The sequence below is a fragment of the Micrasema longulum genome, unplaced genomic scaffold (assembly GCF_059751315.1).
Source record: "Micrasema longulum isolate JH-2025_06_02 unplaced genomic scaffold, ASM5975131v1 h1tg001605l, whole genome shotgun sequence".
NCBI lineage: Eukaryota > Metazoa > Arthropoda > Insecta > Trichoptera > Brachycentridae > Micrasema > Micrasema longulum.
Genome location: NW_028278786.1, coordinates 215,710 through 240,394, shown reverse-complemented (window position 1 = coordinate 240,394; position 24,685 = coordinate 215,710). Strand labels below are relative to the sequence as shown.

The 24,685-nt window shown below is 30.5% G+C and overlaps 1 protein-coding gene across 1 annotated transcript; it reads left to right on the top strand.

Moving 5' to 3' along the window:
* Nucleotides 1–332: 332 nt before the first annotated feature.
* LOC148274691 (protein takeout-like) lies at nt 333–24,683 on the top strand. The gene is made up of 5 exons (XM_088236772.1): nt 333–544; nt 15,229–15,469; nt 15,881–16,011; nt 20,604–20,756; nt 24,206–24,683. The coding sequence occupies exons 1-5, from the start codon at nt 469–471 to the stop codon at nt 24,355–24,357; spliced, it is 753 nt and encodes a 250-aa protein (XP_088092898.1). The 5' UTR covers nt 333–468; the 3' UTR covers nt 24,358–24,683.
* The last annotated feature ends 2 nt before the right edge of the window (nt 24,684–24,685 follow it).

Genomic DNA, 24,685 nt, shown 5'->3' with positions numbered 1-24,685 from the left:
TGAATACATATAATTGGATGGCAGGCTCTACTATGTATACATTTTATATAGTTTTTTTAAAAAAATATTAATTTAACCTGTAAATCTGTTTGTATTCGAAATAAATAAAATAAAATAAAATGAAATAAATAAAATAAAATAAATTAATGCATAGTGTTTATTGTTGGATGTCACTTCCGTTCTTTAACGCGCGAGGTATCTCCAAACATAATGATAACTCTGACTTATTGCTCCTTCATACATACGCTAAGAATATGAATGGATTCACGAGCCAAGGTCTCGCTTTAATGAGGAACTGAAAAGTATTTAAAAAGCGCTGGCGTCGAGTTCTTGCTGTTAATTGTCTCCGTTGAAGTGACCAAAGCATCACGTCGTTCCAAGAAGCAAGGGGACTGTGCGCACGTTTCATAACGTCAACGATTTTCATTTTCTTTCAAGTTCTCTAAGCAGAAGTGACAGGTGTTGAAAATGGCTAAAAACTCTTTCCTTGTTTTTTGTGTACTAGTTTTTAGTGTATATATTCAATCAGTAATCGGTACATTACGTAAGTTGATCAAATATTATTTTTATATTTTAAAAACACACATGTCTTCTTTTCTTGCCCAGCAACATTTAATACCAATATTTGCACCCTATTAAAATATATTGGAATTAAATTAATTTAAGTAAAATACATTTTCAAGTTTTGACCAAATTCATATTGACGCTGGAAATTAAAAAGTTCATAAGCGATATACTGCAACTTTACAAAATATTTAATTAAAGGTTTTTTTTATTAACAAAAAAATCTGATACATATTATTTTGGCGTAAATCTTTCCTACATAATTTGAACAAAAATTAAACAGAGATTCTTTTTTTAAACAAAAAATTGATTTTAATTGGCTCTTCTGTAAAGTTGTTGTATGTTGCTCGGTAACTTTTTCCTTTCCAGCGTTGTGTCCAAATGCTTAATGCATAAAAATTTGCAACAGACGATTTTTTTTGTAAACACTAGATTTAAAAAATTACTAAGACAGACTGGATCTTGTTTGAGGTGGTAATTTTTATTTTTTTTGTCCTAGCTTTAATTTTTTTACTTCTATTTTTTTTATACCTGTATTTATTATAAGAAATCGTATTTGCCATCGTTAAAATGGATTTCATAAGTCCGTCAATTAAATAAATATATAAAATTAATTAATAAATAATTAAGTATTGTTAAACTCCTGATATTATAAAAATAAAACACGAGTGATACTTTAATCCACAAATTTGGAATATCCAGTGACCGGTTTCATCACTTTCGCGACATCTTCGAGACTGGTGGATTAAAGTATCATTCGTGTTTTATTTATATAATAAATTACAATGAACTTCCATCAAGAATTTTCACTTACAAACTTAAATGTTTTAAACTCCTGATATATAAAAACATACAATTTTAAATTACGCACCTAATACGTAAATGAATTTAAATAAAATTAGTTTATTTCCATTATTACATAAAATCAAAACTGTCAAATGCTGCTTTCACTGTTATACAACATATGATTTTGGTTAATAACCCATTAGTCTGACGATGTCGGAAACGACAAAAACCCGTTTAAAACTAAGAAAAACATTTTTATTTTTATATTTAGAATTCAGTTTTACCATCAAATGACGGAAGAGATACTTAATTTATATTTGAGTTAATCGTTAAAACAAAATTATATTTCATCTGCATTTAATGTAACATTGCAAATAATCTCATGGGAATAAATTAAAATTAACAATCCAAGTACGCGTGTATAAATTATTTAGTGCAACAAATATTTGTTAGATAAAAGGCTTAAATCTCAATTGCAACTTTGTCTATTGTATGTAACGAATTATATTTTGCTTTATTTTTTGTATTTTCGCTTTCTATCACTTTGGTAGCACCAAGAGACGCTCGTCTAGAACGGAAATATAAATAATTAAATATGTTCATAACAGACAAGTATTTTTTTTCTTTCGTATTTTTTAAATTTACGTTTATAATTATCATGTTCACACAGATATATTAAATTGTAAAATTGCATATGTTAACCAGCCAGGCAGGACATAGCCCTGCAGATATTTAGACTTCTATATTCCCCGCTTTAAAATGTTCTCCGTATCTGTTATAACATGTTTATATTAACAGCTCCCTAGGGGGCTGAATCCAGTTCTTGTCTACAAAAAATTGGACCAAATCAAAACATTGCAGACTTAAAATGTTACCTTGTTTGGGTCGGAATTTCTTTGACCAGTTAAAATTTCAACATCTCGTAAAAATAATCTTAACGAAAGCATTTATGGATATTAGGGTCAAACTATGTCAATGTCTTATTGGATACCTGTTATCAAATGGTGAATGTGGTTCCTATTTTATGTTTAACATATATGCATACATATCTTATGCAACTTTGGTCAGTTAAATTTAATGAATCGTATTGCAAACGTTTTGGGTCCATTTACATATTATGTATGTATCAATGTCAGCAGACCGCATATTAACAAATTCTTAAAAAATAATAAAACGTGTAACTCTGTAAATGTGTCTGAATAATGGGGCCTTACTCATAAACTCGGCATAAAGTTACACTTAAGTATAATGGTGTAATTGACATGGGAATACTATCCTTATTCTATCGCTATAATACAGATGGTATTCCCATCTGAATTATCCCACTATACTTAGGCGTAACTTTACACCGAGTTTATGAATAAGGCCCATAGTGTTCGTAAGGAACTTACTCGTATGTACTTATATCTAAGATATTGTTTGTTTTTACGTAACATATTTTATTTTATTTGATTTCAAGTCTTCGAACTGGAATGTCGAGTAGTGAGTATTTTTGATACTTCTTTCGATGGAATAAAGCTGCCAAAGCTTCTCGCGATGTTTGCGCAGTGTACGGTGAAGATGTTATAAATTATTAACTATTTTGTTTCCAAAACAATGAAGGAGAATACATATGTTATTGGCTGATTCGTTCTAATTTTTTTTGGGTCCTCTTGTTTTTTTTGTTTGGCAAAAAAACGGACACAACTTATGTTAACATCCATACTTAAGGTAAAAGATTAATAATGAAACTTTCATAATTTAATACCGATCCCGATAATTCTCCGTCATTATTTTAAAGCAAATAACTTAAAATGGTATTTTTGTTACTATTCTTATTTGTTTTCTTTTTGTATTCCCTCGATTAAATGTCAACAAAAGGAGGTGTCGAAAATGCTCACTTTTGTATACTTTCATTGTTTCTCATTTTTTTTTAGGCTTGTAATCGAATCAATAATTTATGTTACGTAAAAGCAAATACAATTTCTTGGAGTACAGAAAATTTTCTTTAGAAAATCGTTTATTTTTAAAAAATTTGTTTCATTTTGGGTGCTCGTTTTTTAATTTGAAAAAACAAACAAAAATGATGTCAACAAATTCTTAATAAAATTTTTCAATGTAAAATTTATCAAATAATTTACGACAACATCAAACACGAAAGCAAACACTTTTGTTACATTGCACATAATTTTTTTTAAAATCTGTATTTCTCCATAAAAACTCATTGGTTGTAAATTAAGAAAATACAAATAGTTAAAAAAATTAAGATTATTGAATGAATGAAAAATTAAGAGTATTGCTAAGATTTATCTATTCCTCGCTCAAAATTTTTCGTATATTTGTTGAAAAATCTTGCTTGTTTTATCGGCTCTAAAAAGAACTTGAAATAACGAAATGGAAATTTTTACCGCAAAACAAACTTCAATTCACCTTTCCCTTGAAATAATATTATGAATCGTGAATATCCTGTCATCTTTTTAGATGTTGCATCCTCAATATCATGATTTTTTAAATCAAATGTTTGCGTTTGCCGCGATAAATTTGTATTTACATTGAAATAGTCGGCATTCCACTTTATACCTCGTGTACGCCATTATAAAATAATGAGAAACCGGAAAATCAAACAGTGAGTACGCTTACATCCATATTTAATTCATTAGCTTTAACATTCAGACTGAAGGCTAGATAAAATGATGTTTTTATTATTTCCGTGAGGTTGCGGTCTTTCTTGAATTTTTAGTTTACTTGATTCTACAGAATTTTGTACGTAATTTTATTATAGATCACGTAAAAATTTTTACAATGAAAATACAGACTACTCTCCGATGTTTGACATTATTTTGTTAAACAGGTGCGAAGGTTTTCAAGATCACTGTTATTAATATGGGTTCGACGTTTTGTTCGACGGATTTTTTCCGACGTTTCGGTTGCCATTGCAGAAGTCATCTTCGATGGTAGCCAAAACGCCGGAACAAATCCAACACACACGATATCACCCAAAAAATAAATATTGACAATTATGCTGTTACGAAAACTATTTTCTTCTTCTTATGGTGCCACCCTAAAAAGATAGTTTAAAACCATATCAATTTTGATTTTAGTTCTATTGTGAAACCAATCTCATGAGTTTTTAAGCCACGGGGCATATTCGTAAATACCCTATGCGTTATTTATTTGGGATGCTGCGGTATCATTCGGAAATACATATCTAATTCGTGATTTTTCGGAATCACAAAATCACCTCTGAGTAGCGCTTACTAACGTCATCAACATAAACATTCTTGTTTTCATTGGAGAATTTCGGTTACGTCATAACTGTCTTATAAAATTATTTGGTTTGCTTCGTTTATTACTTCAGGTGTCTCTATCCGGGATTCCAACACATCGCCAACGGATAACGCATCTAGTATTGACGTGTATGCAGCAAGAATATTGGTGTTGTTTTTACACAGAATTTTCATGTTTTCGTTTAACTTTTCGACGTACTTTGATTTGGACTATTTCGTACTTCCGTCTCCGCACAAAATGGCCAAACCACTCAAGTTTTCATTTCTCAATTGTATTTGTTACTTACTTCATCTGATCATTATGTGTTTTAATTCTTTTTAGTGGCGATCTTTGCCTTACCAAATGCTGGGGTATGAACCCCAGCATTTGGTAAGGTTTTCCAAGGTTTTTTAAGAATTACCAAACCCATTAAAAAACCAAGCACATTGAAAACTTTATACAACACTTTTGTGCAGTAACTTGGAGTTTGCATCCGTTGTGTGGAGCCCGCAATACATAACAAATATAGGAAGGATTGAAAATGGTCAACGAAATTTTTTTTAATACCTAGATTATAAAAACAATAAAACGCTTTGCATTTACAGTCAATCTACTAAACCAAATGGATTTTTTACATATAAAGTTTATAAAGTTTATATAAAGTTTATATTTGAAGCACTAACTTTGTGGTTATTTATTATAATAAAATAAATAAAACAACTTTGTTTTTAACCACTAATTTTTATTTTTCACCGACCGGTTTCAAAGCAAACAAGCTTCTTTGTCAAGGTTTACGTAACTAATGAATTGATTCCTTTTTATTTCATTTCTATCATGTTCACTAAATACTACACGTGAAATTAGATGAAAATAGATGAAATAAATCTTAATTATGCTTTTTATATAAATTATTAAATAATAAAGTAGACTTATTTAACCTACTCTCCAAAATTAATCTTAATGTCCCCTTTCGCGTGACAAGAATAGCATGGATGAAAAATTTTGAGACTTACTGAAAATACTGAACATCATATACAAATACGCAGATAAGGGTTGAAGTTTCTTTTATACTAAGTTAAGCACAAATTTTTAAAAGACAGTTTGTTCCCATATTTACTCTGACGTTTATCTATTGGGAGTAATCTCACTGATCATTGAACGAGTGTCGCTAAAATAAATATGTTTGCACTTTTTAAATCATATCTTTTGTTTTTATTCTGAAAGGCATATTTGGCATTTGTGCAATTTCAATTAAATCCAAAAATAAAAATTAATTTGTGACTGGTTTCATCTCTTAAATTTTTTTATCTTTATTATGTAATTAAATTTGTGTAAAAACGATACAAAAGTAGTTAAACCGCTGATTGTTGTGTTAAAAATCATTGAACAAAATATTATTGGTAAATAAATGAGATTATATTTTGTTATTTTAATTAGTTTTAATACGCAATATTATATTACTGGGGCTTTTCTTTTAGCTACAATTTAAGTATTTTGATGAACTAAATGACTTTAATGATATGAAATGTAAATATGTAGGTCTAATCAGGAGTAAATGTAGGTATTATGCGGAAAAAACTCACCTTAGTGCACAGTCAAGTGTCAAGATTCCTCGAACAGCTTAAACACTGTTAATGGCGTGGCGGTAAGTAATATAGGATAAAACTATTGCATTCACATAATAATGTAATAAAAATGCTAATAAATTAGCAATTACAACGTTATTCAACGGTATAACAATACGCTCATCAACTAAGACTTATACGATTATAATAATTACTCATAATATATTCATAATCGTCATACTCAAGTATGCTAATTACATAATTAAAATGATCTTAACCTAACATGAAAACGAAATCTACTTTATACAGTATTATTTTAGAAATTTGTACTGATTTTTATTCAACACAATTGAATGTTTTATATACATTAATATATTTAGCACAAATTAAATATGTACGTACACATTATTATATTTGTGTTTCGGTTTACATATTATAGGTAGAAGAGTTTGTGTATCTGGAAAGCATGTTTTCAAGAGATGGAAGAGTAGAAAAAGATGTTGAAAGAAGAGTGAATGCGGGCAACAAAATGAACGGAGCACTAAGCACAGTAATTTCTGATAAAAATATGTCAATCGAAGCTAAACTGGCAGTGCACAACGGAGTTTTAGTCCCAACACTAATGTATGGAAGTGAAACACGGAACTGGCAGAGGAAGGATGAAAACCGAGTGAACGCGGTTGAAATGCGATCTCTTAGACGAATGTTTGAGAAATCAATGTATGACAGGGTTACGAATGATGAAATCAGGCGAGAGTGTAAATCTGAGTCAAGTATAATTGATAAGATTAAGAAAGGGTCTCTGAGATAGTTTGGTCGCGTAAAACGAATGGACGACGAAAGAATGGTAAAACAAGTATATATGGTGAAAATGAACGGCAACGTGAGACGAGGACGACCAAGGAAGACGCGGCATGATTAGATAAACCAAAATCTTAGGTCTGGTCATGTCAAAAGCAAACAGAACCAAAGGGCATGTATGACAAGATGTATGAATGTGGAAGAGGCTAGGATTGTATGCCAGGATAGACGTGTGTGGCGGTCCATTCTCTCTGCCTACCTCTACGGAGAAATGGCGTGATAGTACTACTACCGGAAAACTTACAGGAAAACAATGCTCGAATACCTATTTATCAATATTCTCTGTCCTCACAATTTATGTAAACTACTACTATTATAAGAATCCGTTTTTCAAAAATGTATCAAATATCGGTTAAATTTATTTAAGGTTTACTAAAAATCAATTAAAAATAATTTAATATGTCAAAATTAAGAAATTGTAAGGAAATAAATCAATTTAGAATCTATTCAAAATAATTGATGTTTGTAAACGTTTAAAACACATAAATGCTTCTTACTTATTTTCTACGCAACATATTGTAGATATTACGAGGACGTAAATAAGAAAATCTTCGATAATTGAGTTTTCCTTTGCCCCATTTTTTTTTAAATGAGAAAAAAATTAAAATGGTTACTGCATTATTATTTTTTCAGCGCAATGCCTTATGAACTTTCTAGTTTAGAATATGCAGATTTTGAATTACCTGAAAATGACTTTTCGCTACCGCGCCATACTTATGCGCAATGTTTGTTAGAAGCGCATGACGTGTGACGTCAAAATGACGTGAAGCCAACTGCGATTCGTTTTGTATGTGCTCGTTTTTAAACTCGAAAATTTAGAAAGAAAATCTGTTTTTTTATACATTGTTTGTTTTTTTATCAGAATCTTAAAAATCCGTTCCGAGTATTTAACGTATTTTCTACTTTGTTTCCTATTCGCGAAAATACCCGATTTATGAAAAAAAAATGAAAAAACCTCATGCTTTAGTAATGGCCCCGATTACTCCCAATTACATATATCTTCAATTTTACCAACGAAGTAAAATTAAGTTTTCGGTGTGAAAAGCAGAATATGCATAAATTTTTTTTAAAAAACATTTTCAATTATATTTTACCAATGAAGATACTTTCAAAAGCCATGCAAATATACTCAACAATGTTTGAGTGTGTCTAAATGCCTGCAGACCGGCTGGATTTCCTCCCTAGGGAGCCACTCATATTTATTAAAATTAAATACGAGTGACTCCCTATGAAGGAAATCCAATAATGGAATTAACTTTCTCGCCATCCGCCTTTTGCGACCTTAGATAGTCAAATTTTTACTAATATTAGTAAATATTCGTCTGTAACCGCTTACCGACTTTTGATATCTACCGGTTTCGAGACGTCTCTTCGTCAGTTCATTAATTACACCAACATCCAAACACTAAAATACACTTAACCTTTAATATAATATATAATATTTACGAAATATTGTATCTACTACGGTGGTGGTAAAGGTGAAACTAACATACGTATTTTTTTGCATTGAAACTCATTATCTTTAAACCGTATTAAAATTTGGTTTTGAGCTGAGGTGAAACATTCAGTTCACTTACCTAAATTCAAGGTCTATATTTTTACGATATTAGGAAAAAATCTTTACCAATGCCCAAATTGAATCATAAAAATGCAAATATGCAAACAATAACGATTATTATTATAAAACTCATTAAAACAATCAAACTATTTATAATAGTCTTGAGTCAAGTAGGAAATAGTAAATCATCGTGAACAGCATTTTGAGTTTGTCCAAATTTTTGTAGACAAGGACTGGATTCAACTCCCCGGGGAGCTGTTTATATTAAAATATTACAACAGAGATGAAGAACATTTAAGAGAAGGTAATATATAAGTCACGCGTGACGTCATCAACCTTTTGGCCAGTTACGGGCCGTTTTATTTCTACCAAACTTAAATAGGAAATTATAAATTAAAACATTTGTTTCAGATTTTTATAGTTAAATGCTTGCATTCGTAAAAATATTCTTTAAATACTGAATACATGTAAAATCACATCCCCAGTTTATGAAAATACCTTATTGTGTCTTCCAGTTCAGTATTTATTAAACCTGTAAACAATTTAATTAAACGGGAAAGTAACGTTAACAATAAATGTCAATCTTAATAACTCTTTTAGGAGAGACTTCCAGTCATGTCTGCAAATATTTGGACATACTCAAAATATTATTAATAAAATTGATATTTAAATTTATTTCAACAGAGAGGGAAAACATTTTTGAGAAGGGAATATGGAAGTCTAGGCATTTACAGGGCTTATGAACTGTCATTGGCTGGTTTAAGTGGCTACTTTACACACTGTGTAACATTCACCATTTTGCCCATGTTTGAACATCCACATTTCCTCAACTCTTCCATCTGTTGACTTTTGTGAAGTAAAATAGCTGAAACTCTAATAAAAAAACAGAATTTTGGAAAAAAATTGATCGGAACCAGCATGAACACGATCACAATACTAGAGAAAAGAACAAAATTAGACTTCCATTTAGGAAAAAGGCAAAGTCACAAAATTCAAATTTATTTAAAGCAATTAAAAAGTATTACGAAATGGAAAAAAATATTTATGAAGAAAAAAACATATCAAAATTTGAAATAATGGTCAAGACATATGTGATAAACAATTTATAAATTAAATATATTTGCAATGTTATTATTAGAACACACATAACAATATGTATGATATGTGTGCCCTACTTTAAGATTTAAATAAATAAAAAAATATATAAAAAAACCTTTATCACGTGGGTGAGATTCATCCGGCTGAACCAAATCACCAACTAGGCAACGCCTGAAATTAACTTTCCAATTTTTATACTTCTTCTTTTACCAGGTAGTAATTAAACAATGTTTCAACAGAGATGGAATTCCCTCTCTTTTGAAATAAATTTAAATATGAACAACTCCCTAGGGAGGAAATCCACCCAGTCTGCAAGCATTTGAACATAATCAAACATTGATAAAACTGATTTTCATTTATATGAAACGGCTGCTTCTCAAAACTGTTTTTTTATCAGCTTATATTTGTAATTTTCACTATTATGTCGGAAGACTCAGATAACCATAAAAACAATCAAAGATAGATAAAAAAAAAAAAAACCACTTAAAAAAATTCAAGCGAAAGGGGTTTTCTTAAACATTCTTTTTTTAAATCATGACTGCGTAAAATTTCAACACGTGAGAGTGCTTGTCATTCAATTTCAACCCATATTAACATTACCTTCATCACTCTTCACGAAATTTTTGCGTGACAACCATTTCAGGAACGCGAGGGTTAAATTCCTGTATAATTTAAATTCTCTTTATCTCGTTTCTTACCATTTGTAAAAAAAAATAGAAAGGACAACATGAAATGTCTGTTAGTATTTACATTATTAATTTTTTTTCAAAATCCTGTGATTTTCGTATATTTTTGACAAAGATATATATTATTAGGTCATTAATTAAATCAGATATCCATTAAATAAAACTTGAATTGGGTAATAATGTATTACTCACTTTTCCTCATATCAACAGGAGCAAGCCAAATTTGTTTCAGGTGTAATAAAATGCATCTCTTAACCATGACAGATTTATTCACCTCTGTCAACGCATCGTATCGGTTACAAATGTTAAGACCGCATATAAGGACTTGTTTGGACATATGTTGATGATTGCTATTATTGTCTTTGATATTCATTTAAAACATTAATTTATTAACATATTAAAACAGAGATTAAGAACATTTTAGAAAAGGTACTTTAAAAGTATAATCATGTTTGTAGATGCCTAGACTTCTATATTACCTTCTCTAAAATGTTCTTCATCTCTGTTGTAATACGTTAATATGAACAGCTCCCCAGAGATTTGAATCCAGTCCTTGTCTCCAAAAATTTGGACAAACTCAAAATATTGTTCATTCATTTATAAAAAAATAGTTATCTCCCAACTCAATACGGGACATAAGTCCCATGAAGTTAGGATTTGCCTCAATAAATGTTAAATGAATATATTGTGAATAAATAAATAAAAAACATAATAAAATAAATAGAACAACTTTGTTTTTAACCACTAATTTCAATAACAACAATTTTAATTACAAATTAGTGGTTAAAAACAAAGTTGTTTTATTTATTTTATTAATATGAATAACCACAAAGTTAGCGCTTTAATTATAAACTTAAAATAAAAACACTTTATATTTTACGAACTTATTATGACTTTTAGGGCTATTTCTGTGTAAAGCCATAATAATCATAGGGAAAAAACTCATTAAATTAAAATAAATAATAACAAATTTTATGGATGTTAACATAAGTTTTGGCCATTTCCGACGAGTTGTAAATAACTATTATAAAATGAGAATTGGGTTGTGGTAGAGCGGAGTGCACACCTCGAACCCCTGATCCATAAGTCCGCGACACTAGCCATGGGACTATAACCTGGCTCACGAGATTTTAAAGATTTAAAAATAAACATGAAAAGTAAAACAATATGGTAAACTTTTTTAAGTCTTTCGAAAGAAAATGTTCTGTTTTAGTAGGTATTGTGTTTGATTTTACATTGAAAACATTAGTTTATTTGATTGATGATCTTCAAAACGGAATTTCAAGCGGACGAATGAGAGAATTTTTGACACTCCTTCTGTTCAATCGAGGAAATAAAGTTGCCGAAGCCGCTAGCGATATTTGCGCATTGTACAGTAAAGTGCTGTGAATGAGTGACTTATTTGTAGTAAATTAATGTCTCATTTATAACTCTTGCGCAATTCATTTGGAAAAAAAAGTATTTTTTGTTAACACCCAATTCATTTCATAATTATCATATAAACTTCGTTTAGTGTATAAAACAATAAAGGAATAAAAATAATATATATTTATCAATACAATCCAATATGTTATATAAATAATAAAACTTTAAAATTAAGAAAAAATTACCTTTAAAATTTATTTTTAAAAAGACAAAAATAATATTACCAACCTAATAATAATTTAAATAATGTTCTACAAAGTATAATTAATATGTATTGAAGTAATTAATAAAATAGCAAAATAACAGTTTAAAAAATACTTAATAATAAAACATCACTTAACTCTTACAAAGGGGAAATAAAGAAAAATTTTTCAATTAATAATTTATATTGATTATTTTCTTAATATTAACTTGTTTTTTGTTACATCGTAAATTATGCTTAACATTTTGATTAATTAACTAACCAACTAGTCCCAGAAAGAGTACAAAAATTGAAAAATATTTTTAGGCGTTGCCTATTATGGACGAATAACTCTGACAGATGAATTTTACCCGCATAAAAATGGTTTTAGCTCTTTAACTTCTCGAAAATCAGCAAATGGACAAATATAAGGAATATGGATGGTTAAACATAGGCGGGATGGTCAATTTTACACAGTGTGTAATGTGGCTGTTCAAAACAACCATTTCTTAAATAAAAAAACAAATATTTGAGTTCTCATGATTTACCCGAATCTTAAATTTTTTGATGGCCATTTTCAACGAGTTGTAAATAACTCACTATTAGAAAATGGGAATCAAGTTTGGGTAGAGTGGGATTCGAACCACGGACCTTTGATCCGTGAGTCGGAAACACTAGCCACAGGACCACAACCTGATATGAAAATGACACGAACCTAATGACAGGTCTTCTTTAAAATGTTCTCCATATCTGGCGTTAATCCAAATAACTTCCTAGGGAACGAAATACAGTCCTTGTATGCAAACATTTTGAAAAACTCAAAATATGGTGGTTAGTTCTTTAATTTATTTCATAAAAGTACATTTTTATACATATAAAGGTTGAAAAATTGCCTACCTACCCAAACCGTTCAGTTTAATAAAATTACAAGTACATGGACAAATCCTAGATAATTGTGTTGAATTGTATAATCTTAAACAAAGATTTAAAACAAAAATTAATTAAAAAATTTACACTTTACAATGAAGAGAGGAGAGGTGATAGGAAAGAAGAAGGATAAAGAAACAACATATCGATATTAATTAAAATCTAAATAATGAAGGGGAGTCTCTTAACATTCGTGGGTAGATTATTCCACAATCAAGGAGCTACTATTGTGAAATTGAAGGCAAGAAAATTAGAGAGGCTAATGAGTATTAAAAGTGTTCTCTCGTTACTAGAGCGAAGAGATAGTCCATTATCAGTGTCATCAAAATGGCAGAAAAAAGCATAATAGAAATTACCAAACAGCTTGTCGGAATCGGGTTAAGGTCCTGTAGCTAGTGTCTCGGACTCGCGGATCAAAGGTCCGTGGTTCGAATCCCACTCCGCCTCAACTTTATTCCCATTTTATAATAGTGAGTTATTTATTACTCATTGAAAATGGCCCTCAAAATTAAATATTTGGGTAAATCATAAGAACGCAAATATTTCTTTTAAAAAAAAAAAACTTCTTAGTCGCGGTCCTCATGACAGAGTATAGTGACCCCCTGTGCCACCTCGACAATTACTATTTCCCAACCATCTCTTGACTGCGTCGCACCAACCACTTGCCGCTGTCCTGACCAGATCAACCCTCGTGCGTCTTGGGTAAACATTAAACAGAGATAAACCATCAAGGTTCAACTCTCGATGAATGGACTCGTCGGTACGTCCAGCTATTTACGAAATTCGGAGCATGCACCTCATTTCAAAAGCGTCAATTCTTCGTCTTTCCGCTGCTTGAACGGTCCATGTTTCTGCACCATATAGGAAAATGGAGTAGACCAAACTCTTGGACGACCTTCATCTTTATTTGATTACTAAACAACAGAAACGATAAAAAAATATATTCCTACAAACAAGTATTAATATTCATAAAAACAATTAATAACTCTTCGCATAACTAACAGAGCGATAAAAATATATTTTTATATAACAATTTATTTTCTAAACGCTCTACTTGGGAATGTGCTGACTTCCAAATTAAATTCAAGAAATGTCAATACTCGTAAATCGACATTTCGTGTCAAGTATTAGACAGCATGTATAGAAGTAATACGTATTCTGTCATGCAGAAAACAGCATTTATTCAAAGTTGGATTTTTTAAATGGACTGTATTGATTTAATGCTAAAACAAAAATGTACATGCTTTGTCAACCGCACTAACATTATTTTATCCGTTCATTTTTGTGAAAATAAATAGCTTAAACATTTATTGATGTGGGTGTGATTTACCTGACTGAATCATTTACCTGTGTGAATTTTTCTGAATTTTTTTATACCTGTTGGTTTGTTCAACAATATTCCTTCTCTAAAATGCTTTCTATTTCTGTTGTAATATGTTTATCTCAAAAACTCCCTGGGGGTAAAATACTCTCTTTGACTTCAAACGTTCGGTCGAACTCAAAATATTGTTTGTATTTATTTTTTAAATGTAAATTCTAATTTTTTCACCTTTTTTTAAAAAACCAAATATAAATATTTGCGATCTTACAATTAGCTCGAATATTTCTATTTTGGAGCATTTCTAAAGAGTTATAAGAAACTCATTATTCGAAATAAGGAATCCAGTTGGAGTTTAATTCAAATTTATTCAAGCAAATTTTATATTTTTTTTTACCTAATTTGTTTTAATATGAGAACCATTTTACTAAGGTTTACTTTAAATTTAAAGGGCCGGAAAATGGGTTGAAAAGTATTTATATTTTAACGATATTTAAGGTTGAAGTATATTTTTTATAAAAAAAAATACCTTAGAAAACGATTGTTTTTATATTATTGTTATCAAAAACGTTTTTCACTTTGTGGTATGACATTTTACACTTATTTGTTTATACATTTGTATAAAACACTTTAATTTTGACTTACACTAAGACCGGTTTTGAGGTTACAACCTCATCGTCAGGTCAGTTTAATTCCTGACGATGAGGTAATAACCTCGAAACCGGTCGAAGTGTAACTCAAAATTAAAGTGGTTTATACAAATGTATATTCATCTAAATGATTGTTTTTATCTCTAGTTAGATTATTTTATTGTTTAAATGATGCGATTTAGAATAAAATGCATTATACTACAGCTTTAATTTAATATTTTATTTGCTACTGACCCTTGACGTATGATAGTATTGTATAACAGTTCGTACTAGATAATTCAAGTTTACGTTTTTTAAAATAAGTCGTTTAATTGGTGATTTTAAAACCCCATTGAAATCGAATATGTTTTAATTTCTTTTCAGCTGCATACATCAGACCATGTTCTCGAACACACTCCAAGTTAAATGAGTGTGCTTTGAGAGTGGCCAAGTCGGTTTCCTCTACATTTGCCAAAGGCGATCCAGCGCTTGGAATTCCATCTCTTGAACCGTTATTGGTAAAGGAGATAAATACCTTCGGAAACAGTGGACCCGATGGGATCAAGATAGTACTGAGAGATAATGTCATGACTGGAGTTGGAGATTTAGAAGTTAAAAAAATCAAGTGAGTGATTTTAATGATTTATTGAACTGATTATTTATTTGTTTTTTTTTAAATATTCAACGCTTCCAGTCCGAGCGCAGCAAGTTTAGAACATTCAGGGCCTTACTAATTAGATTTCCTTATACCAGGTTTACATTAAGAAATAACTATATCCGGTTTAACTATTTATAACCAATATAAAAAAAAGCTTATAAAAATAATTATTACCTAGAATAGCAATTCACCGGTTATTTTTTTATTGACATATTGATGAAACATATTGATTTAAATAAACACATAACGTCATTTTGTTCACCCTTTCCCTATTATATTTGAAAGGAAAATCAACGTTAAAATCGAATTTTAGCTCTTGCTTTTGTTCGGCCTTTGTTTTTTGTTATTTTAATAAACATTTGTATTTTCTCTTTTCAGCATTGATCTTATCAAAAAAAGAATAAGTATTCGTATCTTTGGAGATCTCAAATTGGAATCCATATATGACCTAAGTGGAAGATTGTTGATCATTCCTCTCAGTGGAAAAGGAAAATCTTTGACAAGATTAAGTAAGTACACACAGGTATTTTTTTTATAAATATTTTTCTTTACCTATCCACCGAATTTATAAAGTCTAGATTAGACTTAAGCGCGAACTTGTGTAAACTTTAAGTTTAGTCGAGCACTCAAGTTAAGACGAGTTCGTATGTTCGTCAGGCCTTTCACTACACTAGAGTATAAGACGCAGGTCTCCATTGTTCACGAACGAATAATAAGCGAAAACAAATGTTTTCCCTCTCTATTGCAATACATTTAGATCTAAGTTACTCTCTAGGGAGTGAAATTCAACCTGCCTGAAAACATTTGTACATACTAAAAACACTGTCGATTAAACTAACAACAACAACAACAACAACAACAACAAACCAGCACGCAGTTTCTCCGTAAGGGTAGGCAGAGAGGATAGAACGCCACATCACTCTATCTTTGCATACAGATCTCGCTTCTTCTATAATCATACACCTTCTCATGCACGCGGGCTGATTATTCCAACCTTTGACATGTCCATCTTCAAGTATTTGTTGGATTTGGTCATGCCATGTCTATTCTCGGTCTACCTCTATTTCTGCATCCATCAACATTCGCATTGTAAATACTCTTAGCCGTTCTTTTGCTGTCCATTCGTTCTACATGTCCAAACTAGCGCAGAGCTCCTTTTTTGATTTTGTCGATAATGCTTGTCTCAGCCTAACATACGGTACGGATCTCAACATTTGTGCATCTATCGTACAAAGTTTTATCACACATTTGCCTGAGAGATCGCATTTCGACAGCATTCAGCCTACTTTCATCCTCGTTTTTCCAAGTCCATACTTCGCTCCCATACATCAGGGTCGGAACCAGGACTCCATTGTAAACTGCTAATTTTGCCTCTTGCGACACACATTTATTTGCCAAGGTTGATTTAAGCGCACCGATCACTCTGTTCCCAGCACTCACCCTCCTTTCAATATATTTCACAGTCATTCCATCCCTAGTAAACATACTTCCCAGACACACAAATTCCTCTACTTGTTTTAGTATAACTACATTCACAGTGATTTCACAAATGTGAATAGTCATACATTCATTTCTTTTAAAAACCATCACTTTCGATTTATCGACATTCATCAGCAAATCGCTTCCCTTGCATACATAGTAGTCGATTAAACTAACTTTTGTAAAAAGGAGTATAAAAATTCAAAGGTATTTTCAGGCATTGGCGTTGCTTAATAATAATAATAAATTATGGATGTTTTAACACTGATAGCATGGTGAATGTTGTGGCCACTTAAACAGCTAATGACAGGATATAAGCCCTGTTAACCTTTATATTCCCTTTTTTTCCCTACTCTGTTGCAATAAATCTAAATAACTCTCTTGGAGAAAATCCAGCATGTTTAAAAATATTTCGATACACTCAAAATATTGTTAATTAAACTAACAGGTATAAGAAGAAGTATAAAAATTTAAAAATTGTTTTCAGGCGTCCCCTATAGTTGAAATGATTCATGAATGAATCTCACCCATACGATAAATGTTTCAGCTATTTTACTCCACAAAAGTCAACACATGGAAGATTTGAAAAATTGTGAAGTTTTAAACATGGGCAGAATGGTGAATGGTACAAATTGTGTTAAATGGCCACTTAAACCAGCCAATAAAAGTTCAAAAGCCCTTCAAATGACTAGACTTTTATATTCTCTTCTCAAAAATGGTTTTCCTCTTTGTTGTCACAAACTTACATCTGAATAATTATTTAGAATATATAAACGTTGATCAAATGTTATATTTATATTTCAACCTCAAATATGATCCTTTAGCATTCTGTTAATTTACTTCTACATAAGTTTGTGTACTCACATGACTCGCAAATAAATGTTTTAATTAGTTTAGAGGTATGAAAATGAGATAATAGTCAAGCTACTAGTTCTCACATTCACCGTTCTATTCCCAGTGGAGTCAAAACTTGTTTAGCACAATAACATTTATAAGGATTAACCAAGGGATGTTGGCACAAAAGCTACTGATTAAAAGTTAAAAACAATATTTAAATAACTTCGCTTTCAGTTGATTAATAAATTGATTATTTTTTTTAGAGTAAAGACGTATTTGCGTACTAACGTTTTTCAAAACTTTTTTTTATTTTTCATTTTTAATTTTTTTTTGTACACTTGTACAAAAATATTTAATTTTGAGGGCCATTTGCAACAAGTCGTACATAACTCTTTATTAGAACATGGGAATCAAGTTGGGCTAGAGTGGGATTTAAACCACAGACCTTTGAGCCGTGAGTCCGAGACACTAGCCACGGGACCACAATCCGATTCAAAATAAGAATCAGAACTATGGAATATTCTAGTGTAAAAACACCTTTTTCAATAATTATTTCTTTTCAATCATACCGGGAATCGAACCCGAGACCTCTTTCATGGTAGGTAATCGTGCTGACCACTATAACACGAGGCCGACATTCATATAACCCGTCTTTTCTCAAAGCGGGCGATAACCCCCGCTTGTGGGGGCTGAAGGCCTTTAAGGAGACAGTAAAACGCCCAGAAAAAAATGAGGGGCATGGCATGGGCATGGCCGTTGCAATAAAAATTAAGTCAGATAAACATATTACAACAGAGATAAAGAACATTTAAGAGAAGGTAATATAGAAGTCTAGGCATCTACAGGGCTTATGACCTGTCAATGGCTGGTTTAAGTAGCCATTTTACACACTGTGTAATATTTACCATTCTGCCCATATTTGAACATTTATATTCCTTCAATTCTTTCATCTGTTGATGTTTGTGAAGTTAAAGAGCTGACACCTTTATTTATGCGGGTAAGATTCATTTAATTGAATTATTTCACCTACATACTATGCAACGCCTGAAAATAGTATTTTTTCAATTTCTATACTTTTTCATGGACCAGGTGGATTTATCAACAATATTTTGAGTTTGGGGGAATATGTTAATATAAACAGATTCCTAGGGAGTTGAATCCAGTCCTTGTATACAAAAAAATTGACAAACTCAAAATATTGTTGAGTTAGATGTTTGAACATCCATATTGTATCCATCGTAAAGTGGCCACTTGACCAACCTATGACAGGTCACAAGCCTGTAAATGACTAGACTTCCATATTCCCTTATCTTTAATAATATTGTAATATTTTCATTCAAATTAAACATTTTGTCTTGGGTATGCGGCGTGCGGTTGGACCCATCCTCTGTTCTGAATACAGGTCATGTTGGAATATAGAAATTGCAGTTCCATGGAATATGCACGTTTGATTTTACGATATAATTCCGTGCACATCATGTGAACTTTCCCAATATCCAAAATCTCGAATTCCTTGAATATTGCATTGTTTGAATACCAAAGACATCCCACGTTATAACTTAAATTAGCATTTATTGATTTTACTGCATTACATAAATATCTCTAATGATTGTAAATGGAATATTTCCTTATTTTAGATTATTTTTGTTTGTACGATTTAAGCAAACATTTTAATTTTGGGACCGTGTTTCAATGGTTAAAATATTTATTTAAAAAAAAAAAAAATCTGTTGGCCTTCAAAACAGAAGAATCAAGGCATAATAAAACTACTACCACCATCACGTCATTTTCACGTAGGGGTGGGTAGGCAGAGAAAATGGACCGCCACATATGTCTATCCTGGCATACATTCCTAGTTTCTTCCACATTCATACATCTTGTCATACATTCCATTCGGTTTTGTCTGTTTTTGACATGACCAGACTTAAGATTTTCGTTTATCTGATCATGCCACGTCTTCCTCGGTCGTCTTCGTCTAACGTTGCCGTTCATTTTCGCCATATATACTTGTTTTACCATTCTTTCGTCGTCCATTCGTTCTACGTGACCAAACCATCTCAGAGACCCTTTCCTAATCTTATCAATTATACTTGACTCAGATTTACACTCTCGCCTGATTTAATCATTCGTAACCCTGTCATACATTGATTTCCCACACATTCGTCTAAGAGATCGCATTTCAACCGCGTTCACTCGGTTTTCATCCTTCCTCTGCCAGTTCCGTGTTTCACTTCCATACATTAGTGTTGGGACTAAAACTCCGTTGTGCACTGCCAGTTTAGCTTCGATTGACATATTTTTATCAGAAATTACTGTGCTTAGTGCTCCGTTCATTCTGTTGCCCGCATTCACTCTCCTTTCAACATCTTTTTCTACTCTTCCATCACTTAAAACATGCTTCCCAAATACAACAAACTCTTCTACTTGTTCGAGACATCAATAATTTATCTAAAAAATGTATTTTAATAATACACTCTGTTTTTTATGGACAAAAAACCTAAAACGAAAAAAAATATAAATTCTATAAATCGTTTTGTAAATGAACAACTTCAATTATAATATGCCGAACCAAAGCATCCGCTTTATTTTCAATTGATAAAAATATGACACTCTTTCACTTCAAACTCAAGTGGCTTCTTTTTGAAAGCGCATAAACTTTCAATCAAAATTTCAAAATGACGGGTGCGTCTCGAAACCGGTAGACACAGAAAAGTCGGTAAGTGGTTATGCACAATATTTTACTAGCATTTATTAAAATGTTAATGTTTTAAATTTTTTTTTCCAGGAAACTTGAAAGTTGAGTACTTTTTCGACTATGAACTCATCAACGGAACTGATGGAATGCAATATATAAACATTTTAAAAGATGACGTGAAATATGACGTGGGAAAAGCCACATTCAAGTTAGATAATCTCTTCAACGGAGACAAAGTATTAGGTAAGCCATAAGCTTCATAATCTTAACTATTCATATGTGGATCTCACCTGGAAACCAGCACTGCCATATCCTGAATTACTTAAGGACGCAATCACGCATTTCCTGAACGTAAACACAAAATGATCAAAACATCCAAAATACTGTTTGCATGCCGTATTTTTTGGACGCATTGTACCTTGTTGTCTCGCCTTATGACGCACCCCAAAATGCATCTTTCAATGATTAGAGAAAAAAAATGTTATGGACGATAAAACGCATCGGTTCATAAGATGCATCCGATTTTCGGTTGAATTTTTGGAGTAAAAAAGTTCATCTTATGTTTTGAAAAATACGGTACCTAGCGCGAATGTCAAATTGCTGACAGCAAGGAAAATAGAAAATTATCTAAATTTCCCGCTTGGAAATCAGAGAAAACACTATATACAACCACTCTAAAAGCTCTAGCACCTTTGGGTACCATGAATAGTCAGTAGAGTTTATTTTATTTTTTATTATTTTTATTATGGATTATTAAAAACAATGAACAATACATTCGACTTTAGTTAATTTATCACAATTTGTTATGTTTAGATATTTTTAATCAAATTTTTGTGAACACAACGTGAAGTAAGAATAAATTTCTGAATTCTTTTTTCAAAAATTGACTAGCTTCATTAAAAAACTTTTTTTTATTTTTTATTTATAAATTTTACAAAAGATACATGTTTTTTAAAATTTAATACAGATCTACTTTTATACATCTAGTAAATGTTATCACTGTAACTCTCCTAACTCCTGGCTTATTTTTGTGCTTGGAGAGTGACTTACACTGTTGTAGTTGTTTATTTATAAGAGTTTATATAATTTTAAATATACGAGTACATGAGAGAAAAAAACATAGGATGTATAAAGAAAAAAAAATTATAACAATAATACATTCATTCTAATTAAAATTCAATGAAGTTGTTTCCACACGTGTTCAAAAAATTTATTTATATTTTCTTTAAATTTATTTATTGACATGTTATTTTTAATAGATTTTAGTTCTTTAGAAGGATTATTATATTTTGTTATACCTTTGAAGACAAAGCTATTTTGACTATGACTTGTGTGGAATTTAGGGATTTTCATATTACGTTGGTATTTGAGTGACTTATTCATCTCAAATTCTTTTATTTTTTCTTCTTTATAAATTTATGTAATAGAATTTATTTTGTAAAGAGTGTCTACTGTATGAACCTTAAATATTTTAAATAGACTTTCCGTATTGAATGTTCAGGGTTTCTTTAAAGTTACTTTAAAAATTAATCCTTGTACTATTTTAAATTCTATTTAAATTATATTAATATCATGAAAGTTATGACGATAAATTATACTAAATTTTACTTGCACGTTATTACAAAATAACAATTTAAAGCGCCTATAGAATTTGAGTCAGGCAATCTGCAGATCAAGGCAAAGAATTTTGTAATTTCGTAGTGTGAATTTATTCCGTAATGAGTAGTATTCATTTTATAATCATACCGCTTTACAAATTAAAAAATGTTAAATGCATATGTATTAGAAAAAAATCAAAGTTCCATGTAAAGATTTATTATTAAACATTAATTAAAATTAATTTATGTATTGACTTAATTTTAAAACATTGTCTAACAAAAAAACAAGACAGCGATTTGATGATTTTATATAAATACATTAAGACCGGATGGACGTTCTTGATTAAAGGAATCTCAAAACTTATAATGTTCCCGAAACTCAACAAATGAAAGCAACGCTTTTTCATAACAAGATAAATAAATATTTATTATTACTTTATCTTATCTTTCCAGAGACTACATTAACTTGGCAACGAATTAAGCTGTATTGATATATTTTGCTTTAACTCTTCAAAAGCTGTTATTTAAAATCGTTAGAGCGCGGTGATGTAACATTGTGTTACCTCAAGCAAAAGACGGAATATTCTGTAGCTCAAAAATTTGAAAAAAAAACAAAGGGACATTCTATTTCATAATTCATTTTACATAATTTATATTAAAAAAAACATTAACCCTGCTAAAGCAAAATAAATTAAAAACATAAATACGCCAGTTGTCTATCGTCCACTATCAAATATGTTTATACAGTTCTTTTTTTTAAACCACATTTGAAGAAACTTTTCCCTTCTCTTCCTTAACCTTTTCTTTTTTCCTGTCTCTTAATCCCTTTTCCTATATAAACAGATATTGGTATTTCATTTTTTTTATCTATTTTTCAAATTTTATTTCTCGTATCAACTTATCAATCGAAATAAAAAAAGTGTTTTTCGTATTCACCTAAATTTACAACATTCATATGGACGGAAGTTTAATATTAATTTTTATAATATTGCGTTTTTTTATTAAATAACTTTAAAAGGGGAGTTTTTATGCTTTGGATTTTACAGATCGTTGCGCTGATTGTAAAGTTGAAAAGAGATCTGAATACCGTTTCAAAGGCTTTATTCGGTCCAAAAAAGACACGAATATTCGTTAAAACGTTTATGTGAGTTCGTCAGGAGTTTGTTTTTCAAACTTATCCTTCATTGTCGACCAAAGTCCTCTACTAGCGTCCTTCCTACCTTAAAATGGAATGAGAGATAAATATTTTTTGTCGCTCGTCCAAAGATCTTTTGTTTCCTGATTTGAATCCATGTAAAAAACACATCATTATTTTTAGTTTGACAAACCATTCGCGTATTTATAGATCCTTTTGGTTTAATATTATATGTATTTGTAGAAGTTTTGATAACGGATTATGAATCACATCAATTTTTATTCGTTTTCAAAGTAGTGTATTCTGCACCGTGGGCTAAAAATAAGGTAAACTAAGGAAAAAGAAAATTTTCAAATTAACGGTTAAATTTTTCCTACAAACATTTACCGAGGATTTTTTAAAAATTATGTTAATTTAATAACCGATTGGTTTATTTACTACTCTAATAAGATAGTAAAATGATATTGACAAAAAAAACTGTATTTTTTTATTTTCTCTATTTACGCGGAGCATTTCAAATTTTTGCCCACAATATTATAATAAATAAACATGACATTTTGACTCAAATCCTTTTCGATTCTATTTATTACAAAAATTTACATAACCACGCATTCCTTTATTATCAATTTTATCGGTAAAAATCTTCGATAAGCAGCTTACATATTTGTTTTTTATTGGTTTTCTAATTGACTCGTTTTTCTTTTTTTTTTTCTATTAATTTACATTATTTTTTAATTGTATTATTCTTGTGTTCCAAGAATTTATAATTCATGAAAATTTCCGTCGTTTGCCTAATTGAAGGTAAACTTTTGGTAAAGTTTACTGTTCATCAAAAATTTTTAAAAAATGTGTCCCTTTTGCTGAATACTAATGCATCCATAAATTTGGTCATTACTCCTTATACAATCCGACACTTGAATACCAAAATACTTCTAAATTTGATCATTATTTATTTCTAGGTGAAAGCACAAACGCTCTTTTGAATGAGATATGGAAGGACGTTCTAGAAGAAGTCGGACCACCCGTAGCTCAGGCACTTAAACAAGGGGTCACGAACTCCGTCAAAGCCTTTTTGAAACACGTGGCGTATGAAGAATTCCTTTTGCCATAGTCCACCCTGAACTATTGGCAGCACAAAATGAATTTCTCAAGAGACAAATAGTTTTTGAATTAATCTAGTTCATTTAATGTATTTTTTTCGAATTCTTAATGTCTCATCCAAAGAATATACATATTTGATGATTATGTAATTTGTCTATAAGTAAAAAAAAGTATTTTTAACATGAAATTTTATATGGTTAATGGAAAAGGTATAAAATTATTCTGAAAATTTAGTATGTAAGATGCTTTGTGATTTGAAAACAAGGAATTGTGTATAAACCGTTTTTACTTACATGTTTATGTTTTTTTGAAAAATAAGTACAATATTTATACAGATA